The sequence below is a fragment of the Sarcophilus harrisii genome, chromosome 3 (assembly GCF_902635505.1).
Source record: "Sarcophilus harrisii chromosome 3, mSarHar1.11, whole genome shotgun sequence".
Lineage (NCBI taxonomy): Eukaryota > Metazoa > Chordata > Mammalia > Dasyuromorphia > Dasyuridae > Sarcophilus > Sarcophilus harrisii.
Genome location: NC_045428.1, coordinates 19,195,099 through 19,222,258, shown reverse-complemented (window position 1 = coordinate 19,222,258; position 27,160 = coordinate 19,195,099). Strand labels below are relative to the sequence as shown.

Genomic DNA, 27,160 nt, shown 5'->3' with positions numbered 1-27,160 from the left:
AGAAAGGGGGTTCTTTGGAGACAGGAGTAAGGGAGGGGAGAGAAGGGAATAAGCATTTATACAATTTATACCGGGCCTACAATATGTCAGGCCCTGGGTTAAGTACTTTGTAAATATTATCTTATTTGATCTTAAAATGGGAAGTAATACTAGTTTATCCTTAATTTACAATTGAGGAAACTGAGGCATGGAGGTTAAATGATTTGCCGAGGAAAAGGCTGCGTTTGAACTCCGAGCTTTCTGGCTCCAGGTTCATGGTGTCACCTGTTAGAAGGCAGATTCCATCTGCAGGTGCTGACTATACCATCTTCTCCAAAAACAATTGGTTGGAACGTGAGATATAACTAGGATAGGACAACTGAAGCTTTGCTCCAAGGCAAAGAAACTTAGAGTGTGCCAAGAGAAGCATAAAAAAAAATTTTTTTTAAATGAATGTTCAAATATTTTTAAACTGAATTTTGCATCTAATTGTTCTTAAACTACATATAAATAACTGAACATAGCACCTAATAACCCAGAATAACTCATTAAAATAGGAAGCTAAAGGATTGTATCTCTATCCCCTACCCCCTCATTTCAGCAGAGTTCCTCCCTCTCTTGGCCACATACCAGATCTTCCCATTAGAGCTCCATAGTATTCAGGAGTCACTCTATCCTGGGGTTCTGCAAACTTTACTGAATTTGTTCTTAAAAGGCTGATTTCAGAATGCACTCAAACTGTTTCAGGCACAAAAATTAGGGACTTAGGGAATTCACTTTATTTCTATATAGGGTTGCCAATTAAACAGTGTTTGATCATTCAGATATGTATATATTGCTTCTATATCAGTGTAACCACAATGTATCCAGTTATTATTATTAAACTGGATTTTGGTGACTAAATCATTACACAAAACTGGCTGGGTAAAGTGAGGACATTTACTCACCTTCTCAGTTGTAACAGGGCAGTATCAGGAAAAGAGCTCTGCACTTAGAGCCAGGAATTAGAGATGCAAGGACCTCACCCATCATTTACAATTCAGGGGGAAGCCTGGTGTTGAGAAAGGAAGAGGGGCTCCTGACACAGAGCATTCAGGGTCAAGTCCCACATTTCATACTTGTGATTCTGAGCAGGTCACTTAATCAACCTGAGCCTCAGTTTCCTAATCTGTAAAATGAGAGGGTTGAATTTGATGGCCTCCGAAGCCCCTTCCAAGTCTCAATTGCTCTCTATTATCAATTTCCTTCTTCATCAAATATGTCATAACCATTCCTTCGTACCTCAGCATCAATCATTCATTCAAAGAGAGTTCCAGGCACTGTATTAGGTACTGAAGATTGAAAAAAAAAAAAAAAAAAGACAAGGGAATATGTCCCTGCCCTCAAAGAGCGTATATTCTATTAAGAGAGAAGCACCTTAGCAAAAGGGGTAATGGGTAAGGGACTAATCTCAGAGTCAGGAAGTCCCGGGTTCAATATCAGCCTTTAATACACTGACTGTGAGACCTTGGGCAAGGTAGTTAAACTTCCCAATTCCCAGGCAACTCTCTAACTAAAAATTATGAACTAGTCATTTCTTAGGATCAATAAGGATGACCCCTCTAAACTGATAAGCCCATTTGTGAAAGCACATACACATAAATCAGTCTCTCTCTCTCTCTCTCTCTCTCTCTCTCTCTCTCTCTCTCTCTCTCTCTCTGTGTGTGTGTGTGTGTGTGTGTGTATGTCTCTGTCTCTGTCTCTGTATCTCTCTCCCCCTCCCTCGGTCCCTCTGTCTGTTTCTGTGTGTGTGTGTATCTCACACAACTGTACCACGAATGTGAAACAAATTAGGAAAATGTATAATGCCAAACTAATGCAAGGGAAGGGTTTACTAACCCCTGACCCAATTCTATGTGGTTCAAAGGAAAGGGAAGTCACAGGGGTGGCCCATAGGCAGCCCTCGATAATGGTGGTTGCGTCCAAGAACGGCAGCCAGTGCCGCCTTTCTCCTCTTCCTCCCTCATCCGGCTGCTGCCGGCCTCCCCAAGAATCGATCCCCGCTGGAGAGGAAGGCCAGCTGGTCCTTTCTTTCATCGTGAGGACGGGGACCAGGGGGAAGGTTACAGCCAGTGACTGGTGAAGCCGGAATTCGAATCCAGCTCTCTGGGCTTCCTGCGCTCCCACACCCTCCGAGCAGGCTCCGCACTCACTGCCTGTCCGCAAACGCCAGGGCAGGCAGGCAGCCCACAGTCCCGCTTCCGCCCCTGTGCGTCTCCCGGCTTGAGGCCGGGCGTGTGCAGTCCAGGGAGCCCGGGCCGCCTGTGCCCAGCGGCCGGGAGAAAATCGTGGCTCTCCCTCGCCCGTCCCCCACCCCCACTGCCCGCCTCCGCCACTGCCGGCATGGCTGGCCCGCTGCCCCGGGATGCGGTGCGTCAGGGCGCGCAGGTGAGGAGCCTCGGGCTCTGCGCAACCGTGCCCACCGATGCCCGCGCTGCGCCAGGCGCAGGGACGAGCCGGCGCGCCCCGCTCCCAATGCAGAGGTTGGTCCTCCCCCGCCCCTCTCCACCCCCAAGCCCGCGCGGTCCCTTCCCCCCACGCCCCTTCTCCAAAGGAAGGAAATTTACTAGAGAGAGTCCGGGGGCACGGGACCGGGCTGGCTCTCCAGGGCGCGGGCAGCTGAGCCATGCCCCCGCAGCTCGCCCTCCCAGTCGCCCTCCGGGGGCTGAGGCGCATCTTTGTTCCGGCCTCCTCCTCCTTTCCTCCCCCCACCCCACCTGTGATCCCGCAGCGCCCGGGACCTAACTCTGGGCTCCTCTCCCCAAGCCGAGGACTACATCTTTAAAAAAAAAAAAAAAAATGAAAGGCAGCCACATGACAAAGCTTTATTGCGCTCAATGACACCCAAGCGGGCCGGCCAGGTTCGCGGGCAGGGGCCCCCTGTGCGGCCGAGGCTCCGAGCAGCCCCTGGCGTGCTCCCCGGCCTCGTGCCCGGCTCTCTGCCGCCCGCAATCTTGCTGTAATGTGCCCTGCGTGGGTTCCCCCCCCCCTTCTTCCCCTCCCCTTTGCAGAAGTCTGCAGATGGAGTCAGGGGAGGGAGCATAAACATCTCCCCCGCATTGACACCGGCCTCCGAGCCCAAGGGGGTGCTCCCCGTGGTCCTCCTCCTGGTTTTCGAGCATCCCCATTTAAAGGCTATGCCGTATTTCAGCCTTTCCCCCCGCCGTCGGCCAGAGGGCTCGAGAGGGGGAGGGGAACGTCCATCTCTCCCTCCCCATTCTTGTTTTTACTCTGGATGTTACTGCAGCGGCACCGAGGTGACAGGAGCGCTCCGTAGCTCCTCCGAGCCCGGGCTGCTCTCCGAGGCAGGGGATGCCCCCCGGCCACGCCGCTGGGGACTCGCTCGGCTCCCGGAGGGCTGAGAGGCGGCCTTCGGAATCCCCATTTTTTAAAAGTTGTTTAACTACATTCTTCCGATGACTGGCAGAATGACTGCCTGAGAGCGGGAGAGCAGGGACAGTGTGTGGCAGCCTCTAGGAAGTTAGGACCAGAAAGGAAGGCGGGAGGGGTCTAGCAAAGGCGCAGCAGCATCTCCCAGGACTCCTGGAATGGTTCAGAGCAGTTCAATTGGACACAAGTTTGCCCGGGAGTGTTTTCCTTTTGTCAATAATTAATCACTGGAATCAGCCTGGCAAGACTGGAGTTTTAAAAACAGTGCAGAGGGTGAGGCAGGAGAAACACCTCGGGCTGATCAATCCATCGGTAACTCCAAGCAGGAGGAAGCCAGTATCCACACTGCTCATCAGCCCACAGGCAGTCCACTGGGAGCAAGAGGTAAGCTTTTACTTCTATTGGTTTTCCTTTTTCTTTTCTTTTTTTCTTCTTTTTTTTTTTTTTTTAGACCATGCCTTGGTTTCTCTGAATAGAATTTTTACTTTTAGAAGGAAATCCACTGATCAGGGCTGGGATTTAAAGTATTTTCATACAATTTGTTCTATTTGACTGAACTTTAGTCTCATGGGAAGGAAAGAATAGACTTTTGGCTACGTTTCTTAATATTAAAAAAAAAAAAAAAAAACTTGCCTGTTTCCCAAAGAGAAACTAAATTTAATCCGCTGAAATGATTGACACTTTGTCCAAAGAGAAGAGAATATTTCTTCCTGTCCATTTATAGTCTGTTTACAATTTCGGACCGATTAAGGAAAAGTCACCCAGACACTCTAGTTTATTTCTATTTCCCAACTCATTCTTTCCTCCTTTCATGATACTTGTATCAGTTAGTTACTGCCAGTAATACTTTGCCTTCAAGGGGTTAAGGAAATGCAAGTGAAGAAGTTCATGAATGGGAGGAGTTTCCACATTTTCCCCAAGACTGTGAGCAAGATGCATTGGTCCAAGATGGATGTTCAAGGTTTCTCTACTTGGCCAAAGTTTACTTGTGAACATAACAAGGGCCTTGCTGGGTGTCCACAACCGGTTGGTTTCAGTATTTCTCTTGAGGGGATGCTAAAGTAGTTCCCAAGTGGACTGCCCATGAAGGAATTGAGTCCACCCAAAATAATCAATCATATCAAAGGAGGAGCAAGAAAGAACTTGCAAGTGAGTTTTTGAAAAGTTGAAAGACCAGAAAGCTTAGCCTCCATTTCCAAAGGCACATCTCTCTATAGTTAAGAGAGCGATTTCAGACAAAGCATTGGATCTACAAGTAGCTTTATTTTTACTGTTTGAATTACATGGAAGCAAGGAATCTAAGAGGTTCTTCTTTTGTAAGGAGCATTCTAGACACACAGCAGACTGAAAAGGTTTGTATAATTTCAGCTCAGCAGCTGCATTGTTCCCATGATGCTCTGAAATAAACCTAAGGTTTTTATGGTTTGGATATGCGTGATGGAGTATATGCTCTATGGTGAAATCCCTATTTCCACCAACAAAATTTCATGCTCGCTAGGAAAAAAAAAAACCTCACAGCCTCTAGGATAACCCGAATACCATTACAGAACTCTTTAACAGCAAGAAATTAAGATTGGCTTATCAAGTTAAAGTCTAAGAATTGTCAATAAGCAAGATGTGACTGCCAGCTCCAGTTGTAAATCAACAGAAACTGAACTTACACTGGTAGTCTTCATATCCTCAAAATCCCCCTCAAAATGTGACCTCTCAGGGCCCTCAGTCCTTTAAACTCTCAGAATGAGTCAACTGACCTCAATCATGCTAATAAAATCACAGAGTTGGAACTGGAAGAACCAACCAATACAATTGCCCCATTTTGCAGATGAGGAACCTGAAACAGGAAAAGGTTATGTGAGAGGTTTCCAACTATATTATGTAAATATATGTGTGTGTGTGTATGCGTGTATACATATGTAGGACATATGTGTATATATACTATTTGCATATATATATATTCATTCTATTCTTATTTATACTTATCTCAGTGCCAAAGAGCCCTGATTTGGAATTTAGATTTTGCTACTAGTATCTGTGTGTGTAGCAGATCACTTAATTCATTATGAACCTCAATTTCTCCATGAGTAAATTGGGGAGAGGCGACCTTTAATCCTGTCCCTTGCAGTGCTAAATCTACAATCCCGTCATCCTTTCTTCTCTAAATCTATAATGCTTTGCCCATGAATTGCAAAATTTTGTTAAATTGGACTGATTATATTTGAAAATAATTTTGTGGTTGTTGATCTCCATCCTATATATTACTATTAAATGTTTTCTCATTGGAGAGTAGTGTGACACAGTAGATAGATTCAGGAAAACCTGGATTCAAGAAATGCCTTTGACATATCATGGCTATGAGACATTCCTGGAGAATGTTAGGCAATGTTCAGTGACTTTAAGTTGTAGAGAAAATACCAACCTATGTGGGCAGAGGGAGTCACTCTGTACCAATGAAATCATGGATCTAATCCCTGTTCCCATTTTTGCACTGAAAAAATTTAGACCCACACAGGGGTAGAGGGGAAAAGAGCCTATTTAGTTATCATAACTAGGCAGAGAATTTACAACTTGGAGTTCATGAACATCAAGACTTAATCCACCACATGGGAGATTTCCCAGAAGCTTTTCCTGAAGCCACACCAAGATCTTTGGAATAGTGAAGCTGTGCCAGGAGTGGACTGTAATCACCCCTGGGGCTGATTTGCATAGGTCTATCACCCTCTGTAATCTTCAGACAGTTCATTTTGGCAGAAAAATCAGGAAGTAATTCTGGGAGTTTCTATTTTGCCTCACTCAGACCTAAGCATCATCTCTCTGAGGTCCCTTAGATGGATAAGAATAAGGGGAAAAAATGAATGCAGAAGGGGCAAAAAGCCAGGGAGTCCAGTCAGCAGTGATAGATGGAGTGTGAGGTGCTCCCCCTAGCTGCCTGGAGAGCAGTATGGCAGTCACCTTTATTTCATTCTTTGGATTGGTTGTAAATTTGTAAAATTTGTTCTGGCATAGCTAGGGGTGCAGCAAGGTGGCAGAGGGGACAGTTACTTTATCTCTTTTTTTAATCTTCTCGATGTCTACCACACAGTACATCCTTAATATTTGGAGAATTGTAAATGTACAAATATATTATATATACGTATATAAATGCACAGAGACATATATATATATGTATGTATGTATGTCAATTCTTTGAGGAAGGATCTGTTATATTGTCAATATGGGCACTCTTTTCACCAGGGCAAATGGCAGCCCCTTTGGTCTTCTAGAGTTGCTGTGTCGTCTACCCTGAAATGCTCCAAAATTAGTGAAATTGGTCCAGGAACAACACATACATACATATACATATATGTGTGTGTGTGTGTGCGCACACACACACACACACACACACACATTTCCAAGTCTATAACAAATTTTTTCATCATAGTAGAACATGCCATTGGTATAGGCTTCAAATCCCAATTCTGCTCTATATCATAATGAGACACCAGACTATGGTGTTAGATTTAGATCAAAGGCCCACAGGTAAAATCTGGGTTCTGCCACTTGGAACTCATGAGACTGTGGGCAACTCATAGGATTTTTCTATGCCTCAGTTCCCTCCTCTGTAAAATGGAGGGTAAGACTGGATGATCTCTAAAGTCTCTTCCAGTTTTAATTACTATGAGCCTATGACTTATTAGATGATATATGAAGAGACAGACACAGAAAAAGAGAGAGATGGAAATAAAGGTAGAAATAGACATAGGCACAGTCAAAGATATATAGAGAAAGAGACTGGAGGGGAATAGAAAGGGAAAGGAAGAAAGGAAGAGAATATAAGATGGGGGGAAAAGAGAGGAGAAAGGAGTGAAAAGAAGATAAATGAAAAGAGAGAAGAGGATAAAGAAAAAGGAGAAAGGGGAGAAGTGAAAAGAGAAAGGAGGAAAGGAGACAGAGAGGGAGGATGGAGGGTGAGAAAGAGACAGAGGCAGAGAGAGGAGAGAGAGAGAGAGAAGGAAAAAGAGAGAGGGAGAGGGAGAAAGAGGGAAAGAGTAGAAGGGAAAGAGTGGGAGGGAAAAGGAAAGAGAGAGAAACAGAAAGAGAAGTGGCTGTGGCTTAGTCTTGGATTCAGAAAGATTTGAATTCAGTCCCTAATTCTGACACATTCTACATATACTCAAATATATAAATGAGAAAAAAGAACATTTTAATGAACAAAACAAAGAGATTTATACATTTGAATTCATGCATATGTGGATAGCTATATGGCAGTGGACTGGTCTGAGTTTCTAGTTAACATCCCTTAAAAGGGCTTTCATTCTATTAGCAATGAGAGTCCCTTAGATCAATGAAATCACAAATCTGACTCAACTGCATATGCTCATGTCCCTCCTCTACTAAAGTCATATTCCAAAACTTTCTTATAGAATGAAAGGGACTGTGGGACTTCAAAGGCTTTGCCAATGGAGAATAAACTAAAGCAGGTCCTACCAGACTGGGAAGACTTCAAATGAAGGCCTAGAAACAGCCTGGAAAAATCAGAAGAGGCATATCACCAGAAGGTTGGCCAACAGATGAGGAATTTGTTTTGGCCACAGCAGCTCAGGAAACTAGCTCTTAAGGTATGGAGGAGGTTAGAGCCAGTTTGGGGTGAACAGAACCCACAGTGTTAAGTCTAAAGGATACAGGTACATGAAACTAAGCAACAGTGACTATTCAGAAGGGATGGAATGGGGAGGAGAAGGGCAGTGTGAAAAGAGCATAAGGAAAAGGGTTTCACTTAGGAGTGTGTGAGGAATAGCTCCATCAATTTTTTCATTCCAATATGTTGAATCAACCTAGAATTTCTATTTAAAAAATATGTGCCTCTGAATATCTAGAAATCATAGTGAGGGGCAGCTTGGGATCAACAGCAGCTAGGTTTTAATCCTGTCCTTGACAGCTCACCAGTTATAATATCAAGGGTGAGTCCTCTTCAATATGCAAATTGTTAAACCCCTAGTATCTGTGAGGCTAGGGGGCATAGTGGACAGAGCACTAGCTCTGTTAGGGAAACATGGCTTCAACTCCTGCTTCAGATACTTACTAGTTTTGTGACTGTGGACAAGTCTGTGTCTACCTCAATTTCCTCAACTGGAAAATGGAAAAAACAATCCTAATTACCTACCAGGGTTGTTGTGAGGATCAAATAATTGTGATATAATATTTGTTTTACAAATATTATAAAACGCACCAAATACAGTGCCTCGTACACAGCTTGGTGCCATTTAATGCCATTTTATAGATGGAATTATATAGAATCTTTGTCTACAGAATCCCAAATACCTCCCCTAGCAAAGAGGAAGAAAATTAAGAATTCCAAATTGTTCAATCAAAAAAAAAAATCAATCAGTAAACATGTATTAAATCCCTACTATGTATCAGGCACTTAACTAACCCCCAGGGATATAAAAAGAAGCAAAAATTAGTCCTTCCCTCAAAGAGTTTATAATTTAGTGTAATTCAGATCTAATCTAAAAAATAATTCAATTATAATTTATTCTAATCTAGTTCAGAGTTCATATGTTTAATCCCATATCAAAATCTAATTTACTAACTAAAGGACATTTTAGAAGGAAATTCAGGAATGAGTGAAACTCAAATATTCAATAAGAAATTCTAAAGGTCTAGCAAAAGACTGTCAGAAAAAAAAAATAGGATGCTGGGATTTAGATAGATTTGTTCTGCCTTTAGAGATCATCTTATCTAAGCCTTTAAGTTAATGGATGAGAAAGCTGAAGTCAGAAAAGATTCGGGGACTTGACCAAAGTTATACCAGTAGGATGTTGCAGAACTGTGACTGGACCTCACTTCCTCTGACTCGCATCTTGTGATATACCATTTCTCTCTCCTAGCTCTCTCTTCTCTCTAGTCACTAGATCTCTTAATTATGGTCAATTCTGCCTCTTCCTCCTTCAAATACATAGACATCTTTGCCCTAAATTGTTCAACAAGAGGCCCATTATGTCAACAAGAGACCCAGAGTGCCTGCTACCCAATAGATCTTGAGTAAATATATTCCAGATAATGAGAAGGGAAAGCAAACTAAATGACATGGAAAAGACAGAAAGTGAGTCTTATCTATACCTATAAAGATACATTACCCTAAGTGACCCTTTAAAAAGTTGATAATACCAATAAGAGGCTTTTAATCTAAATAGCCATCATTGGAATAACCTCTATCTGTAAGGTTGAAATGTAAACAGGGTAGATGGCTTGTTCACAGGCCAAAAGGATAGTATCTAGTAGGGCTGATAGGATGTCAATGATCAGGTTCCAACTTCCATACCCTCCCTTCCTTTTCCTCCAATTACATTAGAGAATGAGCTAAGAACTCTCATCCAACCATGTAGATATTAATCTCACATGGGGCAAGTCATAACACTAATAGTAAAAGCTACCATATGTACACACTACTTGGAATTATAATTATATAAAATACTATAATCTATTCTAGCCCAATCGAAATATATGGCCTGGATTCTATTAAAATGAAATACTAATAAAATACTTAAATGCTATTTGCCTCAGTTTCCTCAACTGTAAAATAGAGCTAATAACAGCACCAACCTCAGAAGAGCTTCTGTAAGGATCTAATGAGATGAAAGTTTGTAAAGTGCTTGGCACAGTACCTGGAACATGGTGGGTACTATATAAATGTTTGTCTCCCTCCTCCTTTCTTCTCTGTACTTCAAAAAATTCGTTATTATCATGAATCAGGAGCTCTTTAGGGTTCTTGAAGTGCTTTATATACATTAGCAATAAATCTGTGCTACATTAGTCCCATTTTACATACGAGGAAACTGAGGCAGAGAGCAGTTCAGTAGCTTGCTTGACTCGGGCCACACAGCTAGTAAGCATTTAAAACAGGATTTGAACTCAAGTCTTTGTGACTTCAAATTCTGCATTTTACCCATCTAGCTAACTCTAGAGAGCATTACATATGAGAATCTTGTTTTTTTTTTTTTAATTTATTTGGTATTTTATTTTTCCCCAGTTATATTCAAAACAATTTTAAATATTCATTTTTAAAACTCTCAGCTCCAAATTCTCTCATTTCCTCCCACCTCATCCCAACCCATTGAGAAGGAAAGCAATTTGACATAAGTTATCTATGGGTCATGCTAGAATCTTATAAACCTGAAATTGATACCTTTCATCCATCAGAAATTGTATATTTGGAGTGATTTCTATAACATTTGCTAGAATACCAATTATACAAGGGAAAAAAAGTATTTTTAAATTTAAAGCAAATTTGAAACACTCAAATTAATAGGTCATAGGTCTAGATTTAGAACAGTAGAGGGTCTAAGAGTCCAACCAATCCCATTTTACAAATGAAAAAATTGAGACCCAGTAAGATTATATGTCTTCCCCAAACTTAAACACATCAATGGAGGGATTTGAATCCAGATCATCCAGCTCCAAGGCTAGCCTTTTCCTCTGTCCTCTACCCATAATTCCATGCCTACGTAATCTAAGAGTTAAAAGGAAAGCCTATTTGTCTAATCCATGCCTACTGCACCATACATAAGGGAGTTCATCATGTTTTGAGCAGACTTTCCATTCTTGGATAGCTCTAATTTTTAGGATTTTCCTTGTAGCAGGCTAAATTCATCTTTTTGTAACTTTCATCCATTCCTTCTCCTTCAATCCCTGGAGTACTACGGAATAAATCTAATCCATCTTCCATATGTTGTTGCTTAATCATTGTTTAGTCATATCCGACTATTTGTGATCCCCTTTGGGGTGTTCTCAGCAAAGATACTGGATTGGTTCATCTTTTCCTTCTCCAGCTTACTTTATAGATAAAGAAACTGAGGCAGACAGGATTATTTGACTTATCCAGAATTATGTAGCTAGTAATTGTCTGAGACCAGATTTGAATTCAGAAAGATGAGTCTTCCTAAATTCGGGTCCAACACTCTAGCCATTGTCTTCCATATGATAACCCTTCAAATACATGCTGGTCCCCCTGCCTCTAAATTTTGCAATTTTCAGGCTAAATACTCCTAACTCTACCAATAAATTCATTTATGGCATGAGATCCAAACCTTACACCCTCCTTAATTGGTCTATCCTTCTGGAACCATCATAGCTCATCTATCATATACCTAAAATATGGTATCCAGAATTGTCATACCCCAAATCTACCATATGCAGAATCAACTAGAACTATGACCTCTCTCCTTCTGTTACTTTCCTCTCTCATCTACAGCCTAAAAGGAAGTGTCACACTATTGATTCTATTTAAATTTGCTATCCAATAACACTCCTAGATCTTCTTCACAGGAATGACCTGGGGACTACGCCTCCCCCCAGTCTTGGCTCAGGAAGTTGACTTCCTAACCCAAGTGTCACTCTGTTATATGTGATCTTAAGTCTTTTTTTTAATTAAATATAATTTTATTTTATTTTTAATAGCTTTTTATTTACAAGTTATATGCATGGGTAATATTACAGCATTGACAATTACCAAACCTTTTGTTCCAATTTTCCCCCTCCTTCCCTCCACCCCTGCCTCCCCTAGATGGCAGGATGACCAGTAGATGTTAAATATATTAAAGTATAAATTAAATACAAAATAAGTATATATGACCAAATGGTTATTTTGCTGTACAGAAAGAATTGGACTCTGAAATATTGTACAATTAGCCTGTGAAGGAAATCCAAAATGCAGGCAGGCAAAAATATAGGGATTGGGAATTCAATGTAATGGTTCTTAGTCATCTAAGTTCATTACTGCTCCACTGGAACTGATTTGGTTCATGTGATCTTAAGTCTTAACCCTTAGACTAGTGGCACAAAATTAGGGATGCCAGATATTTATTAGAGAGTACTGAAATAATAGCACAGTGCCAACAGTTGCATTTCACACACAGTTTCGACTGGGAGTCATTTCTCTGTCTTGTAACACAATATTAAAATAATCTAAAAATCCAATCAGTAAGCAGGAAGAGAAAAATAAAGCCAATCTAAATATGTGTTTACCACACACGTCTATTGTCTTGTTAGTAGAAAATATTTTTTTTATTTCCTAGCTAGATGTTTTGACACAGTATATACACCCAGATCTGTAACATAAAGGGGAGATAAGACAATTTCCTATGAAATTAACTTGAGCTCCAACCTGGGCTATAGCCAAATGTAAAGTTGACCAATGTTCTTCCTTTTAGATCAAGGTTCTTAACCTGGAATCTATAATCTTGTCCTTTTTCAAATATAAACTATATAAATAGAGAGTTTATATTTGAAAAAGGACAAGATCATAGATTCTATATAGTATATATATTATAGTATAAATGCCATACTTCAATATAATTGATTTCTTTTGCAACTCTTTGTATTTTATTTTATGCATTTAAAAACATGATTCTGGGACTCTACAACAACTCCCAAAAAGACCCATGACCACCAAAATAAAGTCAACAATATTTAAATGCCTACCATGGGTCAGGGATATACTAAGCACAGATCAGGAATACACATTTTAGATCTCCAGTGATTCCCTATTCCCTGCAGGATCAATAATCCAGTCTTCTGCTTGGAATATAAAGTTCTTCACCACCTGGACCTTTTCTGCCTTTCCAGGCTACTCATACATCCTTCTCTCCCTTTGCACACTTAGTGATGCGGCTGTTGTCAGTCTACTGATGCCTTCTCCCATCGAGCAGCCTTTGATTAGCTGTCTCCTATGTCCAAAATGGTCCCTCTCCTTCTCTACACCTTTTCCCTTCTTTCAAGACTCGGCTCAGCCCCTACCTTCTGCCTGGGCCCTTTCCCTTTTCTCCTAACTGCTGCTGCAGGACTTTCTAACCACTGTATGTACATATTGATTTACATGTCGTCTTCCCCATTGGAATGAAAGCTCCTTAACAAGAAGAATTGTTTTGCATTGTTTATATCTTAACGCACTGCTTGGTCATGGTAAGCACTTAATAATATGCTGATTAATACATATCTATTTAATACCTAGCATTTACAGAACGCTTTAAGAGCTTTACAAATATTAGTACATTTTATCTTATAGCGATCCAGCTGAAGTAGATGCTGGTATTATCCCCACTTTACAAATGAGGAAATGGAGGGAGGCTTAAAAGGAATTAAACTTGGCTTTTTTTAAGCCTTTTTGAGATGTCTAACCAGCAGAAATTTTTGTAGCCATGTTGCTTGTTTCTAAGAATAAGAAATCCATATTGTCCGGGGACATATACAACATTTTTGTTCAGGAAATATGAGCTCTATGCCTACTTTGATACTTTTATTTCTGCCACTAACATTAGAATGCTTTACATATATAAAGTCATTCATCCTTATAGAAAAGTGACCGAATAACAAATAGTGAACATGGTTCAGGCCAGACTAATAGATAAAATAAGTACAGGAAAAGCTAAAAGCCTGGGCCCAAGAGACTCAGGACAAAACCAGGCCTTCCTGCAAAAGCCATTTATGGGGCAATCAGCATCTTACAATCTTAAGAGAATGTTTTATTGCCCAAAACTTTAAACAAAAAAAAATAATAATAATAAAATCAAACAAGCAAATCTGGTTCTGATCTGGACTGGCAGAAAATTCAGGTTATAATTTAGGGCAAAGATACCTGCTCTTTTGTTTCTTTTGCTTAGGAGATAAATATCAATGAGAACATTCAGGAAAAGACAGCACATTCCTGACCTATTAAACTTTATTAGACTAAATTTTTCCTCCTCTAATATATACACATGAGCCTGAGAGACTTCCTATGACTCACAGATTCATCTAGAAAGAGCACCTCAAATAAGAGCAATTCAGGGAATAAATTCAGGGAATTTATGTTTGTTTTAAGACTAGGTCTCCCCATGTAGCCCAGGCTAGAAGCCCAGTCCCATTATGGGTCTGCACGGGAGCTTTGGCCAAGCATATGTCTGAGTCTGGACATTTCAAGTCTCTTTAGCCAACCCAACAGTCCTCCTCACTCTTGGGGGCTCCCCATGTTGATGCCAAATTTAGTGCACACTCCAAATCATGCAACTCAGAACTCCAGAGCTCAAGAGATCCACCCAGCCTCACTTTCCCCAATAACTGGAATTATAGGTATATCCTACCCCGACAATATTCAATCTTTTTTAAGTGGTTTTACTAAACAAATTAGTCTTCATAAGGCTATGAGAATTTATCAGTCAGTTAGTTATCCACGTTCTGCTTGAATTTTCCAATTAATAGGAAGCTCATTGCCTCAGAGGAGACAGACATCCCTAATTGTTACATCTTACATTGAACTGAAATCCACTTCCATGACAGAACCAATCATTGGTCTTGGTTAGGAAGCACATAAGATAAAGATAATCCTCCTTGTATATGATAATTCTTTAAATATCAGCTATCATTCACCATGTTGCCCCCTAAGCCTTCTTTTCTCTATGATAAACATAGTTATTTTCTTGAACAATTTTAACAAGCCTGGTTTGCAGTCATCTTCTTAAACTATTTGCTTTTTTTGATATAGATTCCATCTTATTGATGGGCCCCTAAAAACATTTGCAAAAAAATTAATATACATGTATATGTATGTATGTCTACATAATTCCAAGTTAATCAAACAACAAGCATGAATTAGATACCAACTGTATTCCAAGTCTTGGAAATACACTTCAAAGAATTATACTCAACTCACAAAAAGTACTTACATTATAATGGGAGAAACAAGAAAAGCCTGGGCCCAAGAGACTCGGGACAAAACCCAGGCCCTCCTGCAAAAACCATTTTGGGGCAATCAGCATCTTACAATCTTACTTTTTAAGTAAGAATGTACTATTTTACTAAGACAAGAAATATTTATGTAAATATATTATGAATAATTAGAAAGAGATTAAATACAATTAAATGTCAAGTCACTGACTACAAGATGGTTTAACAGGGAGAACGCTAGCCTTTGTAAGCTTCAAGGAAATCTTCATATAGAAGTTGACACTCAAATTGTACCTTAAAGAAAAGAGGGACTCTGTGAAGTGGGGGTCTCATTCCTTTCATGAGAAAAGAGGGGAGAAATAAGCATTAATTAAGCACCTACTGTGTGCTAAGTGTTTTAAGAATTAAGATAAGGAAGGAAGGAAGGAAGGAAGGAAGGAAGGAAGGAAGGAAGGAAGGAAGGAAGGAAGAAAGGAAGGAAGAAAGGAAGGAAGGAAGGAAGGAAGTTGTCTAATATGACTCATCTTTAGCCTGGCTCTGTTCCTTAGTATCCACAATTCGTTCTTTTAATTATCTGTCCTGAGATCTTGCTGGGTATGCACTGGAAGTCTCTCATCTGTTTTGGTACCTTCAATCCAGACCTTCAAAATGCAAGCCTTTCCAATGAATTGAAACTGCTCTTCTCCAAATAACAATAAAAGTCTTTATTGAGTGCCCCTACCTTGCTAAGCACTAATGGGGAAGGCAGAAGGAATTCTATATAATTCCTAGAAAAAGAGACCTAGAGAAAGCAGAGGAGGGAGAGGAAGGAGAAGGACTACTGTCTTGTTTATAGATTAACTGGTTCCTAGGAGGCTTCTCTTTCAGCATCCCTTATCATTTATTTAAGCAGAATAGCAACTTCTCCTAAGCTGCCCTTGATGATAAAAGTTGTGTATCTTCAGTAAGCATTCCATTATCCACACAGCACATAATCAGAAGGGACCATGGGAAAGACCAGTCCTCATCTTCAGAATGTGTGTCCTGGCAGGAGCCCAAGACTTTGCACAAAGTCAGAAGTTTATTCTCACAGCATGGGAGTAGGTGGGGAGGGAAGAAGGGAGGATAGTAGAACTTAAGCTCATCAAATACAGGCCCCTAGTGTTACAAAAAACAAAATGGAAATCACCAGTAGCAATAGAGTAAGGGTCACTGGTAGGGATCAAATCCAGGTTCCCTAACTCCAGATTCTCTCCCTTGCTATATTATTCAGAAATCTTAGACATCTGAAAAATGCTCTCGAGGATCAAAAGTAATTTTTAAATTATTAATAATAAATTCTCTTCATGTATTCATCCACTAAGCATTTGCTGAAGACCTAATAGTAATATTATCAATATATTCAAATTTATCTCCCTTAGACACCTTTTATGCCTGTTACCCTGAATAACAGCCTCTCTCTGCTTCAGTTTCCACATTTGCAAAATAGAGGCGATACTAGCATCTATGCCACAGGATGCTATATTAAATGAGGTTCTATCTGTAAAGAGCCTTGCAGACCTCATAGAGCTAGATAAGTGTTAGCTGTTATTATAAATGGCTTCAAGTTGTTCAAAGTACTTTACAGATGTAATCTTATGTGATGCTTATGAAAGTTCTGTTCTATCTTTATCCCCATTTTATAAAGAGGAAATCAATTCTCTAAGAAGTGACTTGTCCAGACTCATATAACTAAGACTAACTAGTATTTATACAGTACTAAAGTTTGCAAAAGCTTTCGATATGTGAACTTATTTGATTCTCACATAATTCTGTAAGTTGCTACATGCTATTATTATCCCCATTTTACAGATGAAAAAACTGAGATACGAAGTTACTTGTCACATTGCATCTGAGATAGGATTCAGTCCTAATTTCAGGTTTTTGCTTGCACTCTATCATCTATATTACCTAGCTTGGGATGATATTCAATCCACATTTTCCCAATGTGAAGTCCAGAGATTTAGCCACCAGACAACACTGCTTTACATAGGCACTGTGGACGACACCAAAAAAGTAGAATATCAGCTTAGAGTGCCCATCCTCAAGGGACTCACCATCAAGGAACTGTTACTATTGCTCAGTGATGTCTGGAAATTTGTGACTCCATTTGAAGTTTTCTTGGCAAATAAACTGGAGTGGTTTAGTACTTCCTTTTCCAGTTTATTTGACAGATGGGGAAACTGAGGCCAACAGGAAACTGAGTAAATGACTTACTCAAAATCACACAACTGATAAGTGTCTCAGGTCACATTTGAACTCGGGTCTTCCTGACTCCAGGCCCGATACTCCATCTATTGTACCACCTATTAAGGTGTGGAATCCCATAAAATATTTAAATCAAAATGCAAGACAATACAAACTTAATCAATGCTGTCAAAATTAAATGGGAAACAGGTAAATTGGAGAAAAAGAAATCTTTGCAGCAAATTTCTCTGTTAAAGGTATGAAAACCAAGGTAACTTAAGAAACTGATACAAACATATATAAGAATGACAACCATTTCTCAGTAGAAAAATGATCAAAGAATATGAAGAGGCAGTTTTCAAAGGAAGAAATCCAAACTATCAATGACCAAAATGTTGCACAAAAAAAAAAAAAAAAAAAAAAAAAGAAGTAAAAGAGAGTGACTAAAACATTTTTAAAATGCACTTAAAGGAACAAGAGTTTAAAGAGGAATACAAACAGAATAGCTTTGAATGTAACAACCATTACTTTTTTTAAAAAGTACAAATTGTAAATGCAAGTTATACATAAAAGATTCATGTTTTTACATAAAAATCTCTTTTCTGTTCTACTTTATATATGGAACTCTTCTCTTTTTCTGGATTCTTCAGGTCACTTATTTTTCAAATACAAGGTAGGGTCTGATTCTGTGCCAGCTGTGAGTGGTACAAAGAAGAAACTGAATTGGGAATTTAGAAGATCATGGAAATGTTATGGTTTGAGAAGGGCTTGAACCTGAAGAGTAGGTAGTCTTTGGAGCACTTAAGAGAAGACTGAAGGGCAAAAAGACTGATGATGCTGGGGAAGAAAATTATTGAAATCTCAGTCAGGAGATACGTGTTTGAATCCCAGCACTGGCTCTCAGGTAGCCTCGTAGCAGGACTTTATCCTCCCAATTTCCATTTCGTCATCTTTAATGTAATCTCTATCCATTCTAAGTCAGAACCTGAATTTAGATCTTCTGCTCTCTAGAGTACCTCCCACTGTGTGCCACCTTATCCAAAGGGATGAGTTGGACCCTGCTTCTCTTTGTCTTTCTCACTGCCCTTTTTCTCTATTCTCTTTTTCTCTTTGTCCATGTTACTTTGTTTTTCCTTTCTCTCTGTTTCTATAAGTCTGCCTGTGTCTGTTTGTCTCTCTCTCTCTTTCTGTCACCCCATTGCCCCGCCCAGCCACCAGAATGTCCTTCCTTTGTTTCTTCGCCTATTGAATTCCTCCATTAAAGTCCAACCCAAGAGCCATTTCCTCCCGCAGAGTCACCAGCATGATGGTGGCCACTGAGGAATTTTCCCACTTGGTTTGTTATTCAGTTTCGGAGACTATATCCATAATGATTTTTTCTCTGAACTAGTAACACTGCATACCAGCAAGAGACAACACTCTCCCCTGGCACTGAAAGGTTGACTAGATTCACAATGGCTTCTAAGGCAAATATCTGTTTGGCAAGTCTGAGGTGTCAGGCTGTTATTTCTCAAAACAACCGGACGTGACTTGACAAGCCAGTAAGACATTATAATGAAAGAGTCAATTAGTCATCCAAAACCAAATCACTTTCTTTTCTGTTGGGTAATTTTGCTGTTTTATTGTTTAAATGCTTACATAAACAAATAAATTTACCAGGAAGCTAAAAAAAAAAAAAAGCCAACAATGCAGTGGAAAATCTGTCCCCTGACTTTTCTTTTTGATCCAATCCAAAATATATAGGGTCAGAGGGCTTCTTCTAAATCACTAAGCACAAAGACACTGAGGGAGGTAGGGGTAGCTAGGGGTGGGGGTGAAGCAAGGTGACATAGATCAGCCCCCTCTAGATTACAAATTACTTGCATTAAATCTGGTCCATTCCATTGCACCTGCCCCTTATGGGAAAAAAGTTCTGATGGAAACTTTCTTTTAAGAGAGTGAATGAAATAAACTCTAAGCAACTAAGTTATTTTGACTATTATAAACGTCAAATGAAGAAAGACACTTCATCTAGAGAAAGAACTGATAAATAAATGTCTAGAATAATTTACATATATAAACATATATATGTATTTCTATTTTCCTATATAATATAATGCATATTTAATCATTACAATATGTAGATTACATAATTACATGTACAGCATAGTTGTATAAAAATATAATAATTAACCATTTATAAAATATATAAATATACAAACTTTTTTCTTTTTTTTCTTTCCTCCTTGACCTACCCCACCATGGCCTCCAGTAGACACAAAAAGACGTGTATTTATACATATAATTGTTATATTAAGTGTTATGCAACATATATTATATATACATATTAAACATAAATAGGTATGTGTGTATATGTAAAATTTTCAGTGTGAGTATTTACATCTCAGAAATCAGCAAAGGCTACAAATCACTGATGATTTTCTAGATTTGAGAAAATTATGGAGAAAATGTTAATAATACAAAGTAAATTTTAAAATGTATCACACGTGCATCCTTTTGTGGGGTGGAGGAGAGAGGATTGTTAAATATTTAGCAGCATACCCCTAATGCCGATCTGCTAAACTATACAGTCTAAAGCTATCTCTTTGGTTTCTGCTTTCTTTCTTCCTTCCCTTTACCTGAAAATGCCAGCTAATTGATTGATTAATTAATTCTGAGGAAATCTGCCTAGTAAGTTACACCCTTCTCAAAATTAGGGACTGATTTTTGTTGTTTTTATATTCCAGTGTCCCAGCAGAGGGTTAGAATGAATGAATGAAATTGAGATCCTAAAGGAGTTTATAAAATAATAATCAAAATCTAATAGTTGAATTTTAATAAGAATAAATGAAGATCTTGTCCTTGGGACCAAAGATCAAGCCTAAGATTTGGGAGGTAAAAGGAATATATGAAAAGAACTTGGGAGATTTGTGGGCATCAAAATCTGTGCTTCAAGAGTCTGATGTGGAAACCATAAGGGAGAGTACCAGCTTGGGCCTCCATCACGACAACTCTATTGAATGAATCAGGGGGTTGCCATCCCACGGTGCTCTGCTTCAGTCATTGCCCATGCAGAGTATCATATGTAGTTTTGGGGGCACTAATGTTACAACTCTCAATTGCAACAAAGGTGCCTCCCTGCTTCGGTTTCCTCAGCACAAGCCCCCACGTTGATAAAATCTCAAATATAACCAATAGTAATATCATGCAAGGTGGCCAAAACCAATCATGATCGCTCCAATGTAGGGAGGCAAATTGCAAACCAACAAAGAGGAGCATTTCCTAATAATCAGAACTACAAGGCAACCATCGCATGCCTTGGAGGCAGAGAATTTCCCTTCGCTAGTGGTTTTCCAACAGAGGCTGGGTGACCACATGTCAGAGACTTTGGAGGCAAGATTCATGGAGCTCCTTCCACTCCTGAAATTCTATTTCTGGGATAATTTCCTTGGACCTCTATGAAGAACAGATTCTGGTTAAGTTAAGGATAGAATTATGAAGTAACAAATAGAGAAATCGAAGTCAAATCTACAGTGCTTCAGAGGCTGAATCAGTAAAACATTATGTACCCATAACACTAGAGTAGGCCCAGGGGACACACAAAATTACTAGGGTTTTTTAAAAGACAACACAAATTTTTTCAGGTTTTGGAATATTATAAATGCTGGTCTCTTAGAAAGGCAAAGATCACAGAATCTTCGATTTAGGCCTAAAAGAAGCATTGGCAATAATCCTGTCTGTGTCTAATTTTATAAATGAGAAAATTGAGCCCCAGACAAATTAAGTGACTTTTCTGGAAGAGCTAGGGCTGTGAAATCTTCCATCTCTCGAGCTAGCCTTCTTTCCTCTGTCCCACACACATAAAATGGCCTTCACCTTAGGGAGAACAGAGCAGAGTTACCCAGAAAGACATCGGGAAAAATTGAAATTGAGCTATCAAGGGGAAGATCAGGAAAGCTGAAGAGATGGGAGTAAAGATGTCCTCCAAAGCTAGAATGAACATATATGGGAGTTTACAAGTGTAGTGAGCATGGCTCATATCTCCATTATATTCAAGAAATAAATTGATACTCTGGCAAATTCCCAAGCTGGACCTAGCAATTTTGGCACCTAGAACGAACACCCCTAAGCAAGCCAAGGGCAAGCATTAGGAAGCATAGCCAATGGAAGAGAAGGGGTCAGCTAGGAGGCTTGTAGAGGAGTTAACCTCACCCATTATCTAACAACTTCTGACTTTATTTAAAATCATCATTGCTAACTAGGTTCTGAACTCTTCCTTTAAAATGCTACTGAAAGATCTCAAATCCCATCATGATCTACTCAATATTATTGTTGTTTGAGTCACTTCTGATTCTACATGACCCCATTTGGGTTTTTCTTGGCAAAGATACTGAAGTGTTTGCCATTTCTTTCTCAAGTTCATTTTACAGTTGAGGAAACCGAGCCAGAATTGAATGATTTGCTCACAGTCATATAGTCAGTATATGTCTGAGGCGGGATTTGACTCAAGTCTTTCTGATTCCAGGGTCAGAACTCTATCCACTATACCACAGTATAAGCTGCCTGCCCTCTAAATCTGATTCCTTCTAAATTCAGCGCACTTTAAATTCTGCACCATGCTTCAAAGCCTCGCTACCCTACCTTAGTTACACATCTGAGTATTCTAATTAAGACTATCCAGAGAAAGCTGCCACAAAATAACAGACATGATCCTTAGGAGACAATGTCTCCTTTTAACAGGTGGACAATTATTTCCATTCCTCCATTTTTTAATGTGGTAAATCTGAAGCCCATAAGAGATTGTCAAAGGGCTTTTGTGTTGTCGAAAGACAAGCCCAGCCAATCTAGCTCTTCCATTGTAGATTCCTAAAGGCTAAACTGAAACAATTCTCTTTTCCCTTGGGTAGGAAAAAAATACATTTTTATCTCCCTGTTTCAGAGGGAAAAATCCATTGTTAGAGGAGTCTTGAAATTTGTAGGATTCTATTTTTTTCTTATCGCCTAAGAAAACCGCTTAGTCCTCGGAGAGATTTCAAAAGGTAAAACTGTGCCCCCCAGAAATCCTTAGGTTGTTTCTCTCCCAGAAGACTTGCTCAAGGCTGTGCTGCCCCTGTCTTTACAGGGAGAGCGAAGAAGAAGCTCAGAGGTCCCAAGTTTAACCCCAAGGTCAAGTGAAGGTTGAGGGGGCAGGACCATCTAAACAGAGGTCAGAGGTTAGTCATTTTCAGTTCTGAACCCCTTTCTCCTTAGTGACTCTAGGGTGGTGTTGTCAGGAACAATTTTTTTCTCCTTTATTTACCACAAAGCACCTCCTTCTGACTTCTGCCTGAATCAAGCCCAAACTAAGCCAGGATCTGAACAGTGAGACACAAAGTCATTCCTCTCCCCTGAAGTGCTGATGGATGTGATGGAATGGTCCCTGCAGCTGTACCTCCCTGAAAGGGAGCAGGTGGAGGAATCCTGAGAAGTTCTGACTTTGTACGGCAGCCAGTTATCTCCTCTCTCCTTGCCTTCCTCCTTCATCTAGAAAAGGCTTGGGATGGAGTTCTCAGACTAGAGTGAGGAAGATCTGGATTCAAGTTCTCCTTTGATTCTCACTCAATGCCCTTAATCCCTAAATGGGTGTTGCCTCAGTGAAACTGAGACCTGTTTGGTTTTTTAAAGACTTAAAAGGACCAAGGTCTCTTGCTGCATCTGGGGCCATCTCTGGTCATCTTGATCTAAATCTGGCCACTGGACCCAGATGGCTCTGGAGGGGAAAGTGAGGCAAGTGACTTTGCACAGCTCTAATTCCCTCACATGTCATGGGATCACCTCCCTGATGCCATGGTCCTCTTCAAGAAGGGAGGAGGAACAACAAGCTGTGCACCCATTTTGGGTTAGGGCTAGGGTTGATCACAGTTTCTGTAGGTCTCAAGTTCCTCGCATGCAAAATAAGGAACTTAGATTTCTTCATCTCTAAATAAAGAGAATAAAATGCAGATTAAAATGAGGTAGTTAAATTCAAAGTCATAAAAGGATACTCCATAAACTCCAGTGGCTCCTTATTACCCTTATGGTAACACAGGAACTCATTTAGCTTTCGAAGCTCGACACAACCCAGTCCCCACCTAACTTTCCAACCTCATTAGATGGTGCTCCCTAGCCTTTGTGCTGAAATGCAGCCAAACCAGCTTTCTCCCTGCCCCTCCCATACAGCCTTTATTTCCCATCTCTCTACATCTTGTGAGTCACTCACTCTTCACCTATGATGCATAAGATCATTCTTTTTTCCCCAAGATAAAGCTCAGTCACCACCTCCAAATGCCAGCATCCTTCCCCCCAATTTGCCTTGTATTTAACTGCTCTTTTTTTTATATTTGTTCTTTTTATATGTGTACTTGGCTTTCTTATGATAGCTACCCTTTACATAGCGCTTCAAGATTTGTGGTTATTATATCATTTTAATCATGTCGATTCTTCACGACCCCATTTACAGTCTTCTTGGCAGAGACACTAGAATGATTTGTCATTTTCTTCTCTAACTCACTTGACAGATGAGGAAGCTGAGGCAAACAGGGTGAAGTGACTTGCTCAAGATCACACTGCTAGTAAGTGTCTGAGGCTAGATTTGAACTCAGGAAAATGAGCTTTCCTGATTCTAAGCCTAATGCTCTATCCACTATAGCATCACTATACAAGATTTATAAATCACTATACAAATATTATCTTATTTTATCCTTCCAATAACCCTGGGGTGTGAATATTGTTATTATCCCAATTTGACAGATGTGAAAACCGAGGAAGACAGAAATTGTTATTTGCCCAGAGTCACACAGCTCAATAAATGACAAAGGCTGCATTTGAATTCAGTCTTCTTGATTCCAGGTCCAAGACTATCCATTGTTATCTCCAAGAGTTCTTAAGAGAAGGAATTGTTTCATTCTTTGTATCCCCAGAAATACAAAACATGGAGTCTGGTATATAGTAGTTGCCCAATAAATGCCTGTTGACTGATTGACTGTAGATTGATTACTAGGATTTTTTTTTCCTGAGGCAATTGGGGTTAAGTGAATTTCTCAAAGTGTTAAGTATCTGAAGTCAGATTTGAACTCAGGTACTTCAGGGCTGGTGCTCTACCCACTTCGCCCCCGAGCTGCTTCTACTAGGATTTTTTAAAGACAACAAGTTCCTTCATATTTGGAATAGTGTAAAACAGTGATGTCTTAGAAGGCCAAAGAGCCTATTAGTTTTCTTGCTTGTAGCTAATCTGTAAATTGAGCTAGCCCAGAATTTTTCCTACTAGGTCTCATTCACAGAACGTGAATCCTCTCCTAGGATTTCCTCTGTTGGGAAAAGGAAAATTCATTTTCCTCTTTCTCTGAAGAAGTGGATGCGTGTGTACGAGTCTGTGTCTGTCTCTGTGCTTTTAAACAAGGATTTTATTTCTAAAATAATTCAATATGAGCCTGGAAATTTTGCAAATTATATCAATAGAGGACTTTTTTGTATCCTTAAAGATCTTCACAGTGACTCTGCCTTTCTTCTCTTTCACAATTCTATCCATAACATAAATCAAGGATCTCTAAGATAGAGAATTCCCTGGGAGAATTTTACCATAATTTCTTATCCTGAACGAATCAGAGAAAAGGTCTTCAATCTAGTACACTGAGTATTCTTTTGGCTAAAATAATGCATCAAGTAAAACTGCCTTTGGAGGTGTGACCCCACAAATGCAATCACAGACCTGATGGAGCATCGAACTAGAGTGTTAATTTGACCAGATCTAGTCTGGAAGTCTGGGAATCTCATATTTTAGTTGTCAAACTTGTGATTCTTCTAAGCTGTGTCTTTCTCTCACAGATCCAACCGACTGCTGCTGGCTGACATGATGAATCTACGGTACGTGAAGGATTACTTTGCCTGGCTCTATTACCAGTACACCATCATCAGCTGCTGCGCTGTCCTGGAACCCTGGGAACGATCCATGTTCAACACCATCTTCCTCACGATCGTGGGAATGGTAGTGTACACGGCCTACGTCTTCATCCCCATCCACATACGTCTGGCTTGGGAATTCTTTTCGGAAATCTTTGGAGACCAAAGTACTGCTTCTGCCTCTAATTGAAATTGCTCAACACCGAGAGGGAAGGGCCTCTGCACTCTGTGAAGTTCTATTACGTAATGATATTGTCGCTTAGGCGTTTCTGATTCGTGTGAACATTGCACCTTCTTGAAACATCTGACCTGAAAAACAGACTCTTATCTATGCACTACTCTACACTTTCTGGGTTTGAAAAGATTACTTACTGATCACAAGTACCCACAATGCAAATTTCTCCATAAGAAAAATACTTTTCACATTCTAAAGGCTTTCAAAAAGAAATATTAGAACTGTCTGTTCCTCAAATCCATGATTTCAAATCTATTTTCTATCAGAACAATTTCTTATTTAAGTCTGTCTGGTAAGCAACAGGGACAGGCACTTATGAAAGAGATAGGAAAGAGAGGTTTGGGGTACTAAAAGAGAAGAGTAAATGATATTTTTGTAAGAAATGATGCAGGATAGGTATTGTCTATTCTGTTTGACGGCGTATGAGAGATATGTGCCCAATTACAGGAGCACCTCAAGGCAGCATCTCCTGGGAAGCTGCCCATTTCTTCCAATGGTTTCCCCTCCATCATATAAGAAGGGTTTAAGGCATCTATACCTTTACAGAAAACACCTCGTGTAATCTTTCCCCCCAAAAGCATGACCAACACTGGGGTCGTAGTAGTTTAAAATCAACGATGTTGGTTTTCCTGAAACATGGAATAATTGTAATTCAAGGTAACTGTGAGCACAAGAAACAGACTCTGATCAAAGCCAATTCAGCTACCATGTCTTCCAAAGTTGTCTTGCCTTGCATGTTACTACATAAATAAATTTTAATTTAAAAAAATCAAATTGCTTTCTTGTCATGCTAACACTCAGAGCAAGAAAAGCATGTGTTTGGGGGCTATAGGAGGACAAGCTGATAAATAGACTGGAAGTAATATTCTCACAGCAGGAAGCCTACAGCTCCAACTAAAAGCTTTAATACAGTGGCTCTATTGCAGCAGCAATGAAATTTATTAAATCATCTTGGAATGTTTATTACAGAAATGAGTTTCTAATTGTATTGCTGACTCAAATGTGAATGCCAAAGAATATGCTTTGTACCTTTTTTTTTTTTCCTTTACTGACATGCATTAGTATTGACGGAAGGGGAGATGTAAATAGTGTTTGGACAATTCCGACATATCAGGGAGAAATTATTTATTTGGGAGAGCTCGGGACAGTAAAATGTTCTGTGTTCAAAGGAAGGATTTTTGTATTTGTCAAAAATATGGGCATGTGCTGAAAGTGACCCAGTTCTGAACAGATAGATTGATTGTTTTTTGAAAAAAATAAATGTTAGTTTAGTTGTTGTTGTTGTTGTTGTTCTTACGTTAGCATCTTGATTTGTATTTTGTTTTTCTTGCTTTGAGAAACTTAAAATGTGTTTGATTTTCCCTGATCTGATCTTCTCTGGTTTATTGTCTTATATCTGAAATCTTATATCATATATATATACACATAAATATATATATGATATAGCTTATATCTGGATAATGTGAAATTTCTCTTAACAGAATTCAATAGTGAAAAGTCTAATCCAAACCTCTCACTCACTGTACAGATGTGGATACTTAGCAGAGAGATGGGAAATGACCTGCCCAAGATCACCCCAATAATCACTAGTAGAGATGGGAATCAGACCCATTCTTCTGACTCCCAAATCTAGAGCAGCACAAACTGATAAGGGACTTAAAAGTTCCTCCTCCTTCCCCAAAGCAGTGCCCAAATAGTCCTCCCACTGGAGGCTGCAAATCTAAGACAAAAATCAAG

General features: G+C 39.7%; 1 protein-coding gene across 2 annotated transcripts; it reads left to right on the top strand.

Moving 5' to 3' along the window:
- Positions 1–3,050: 3,050 nt before the first annotated feature.
- Positions 3,051–26,789, top strand: SPTSSB (serine palmitoyltransferase small subunit B). 2 transcript variants are annotated; one of them, XM_031957612.1, is made up of 3 exons: positions 3,051–3,792; positions 7,809–8,003; positions 25,114–26,789. In XM_031957612.1, the coding sequence occupies exon 3, from the start codon at positions 25,139–25,141 to the stop codon at positions 25,376–25,378; it is 240 nt and encodes a 79-aa protein (XP_031813472.1). In that variant the 5' UTR covers positions 3,051–3,792; positions 7,809–8,003; positions 25,114–25,138; the 3' UTR covers positions 25,379–26,789. The 2 variants fall into 2 exon arrangements, with proteins under 2 accessions (XP_031813472.1, XP_031813470.1); XM_031957610.1 differs by lacking the exon at positions 7,809–8,003 and having other exon boundaries at positions 3,067–3,792.
- Positions 26,790–27,160: the final 371 nt, after the last annotated feature.

Excerpts from the sequence above, each read along its gene's own strand:
- SPTSSB (XM_031957612.1), top strand. The coding sequence starts at position 25,139 with ATGATGAATCTACGGTACGTGAAGGATTACTTTGCCTGGCTCTATTAC.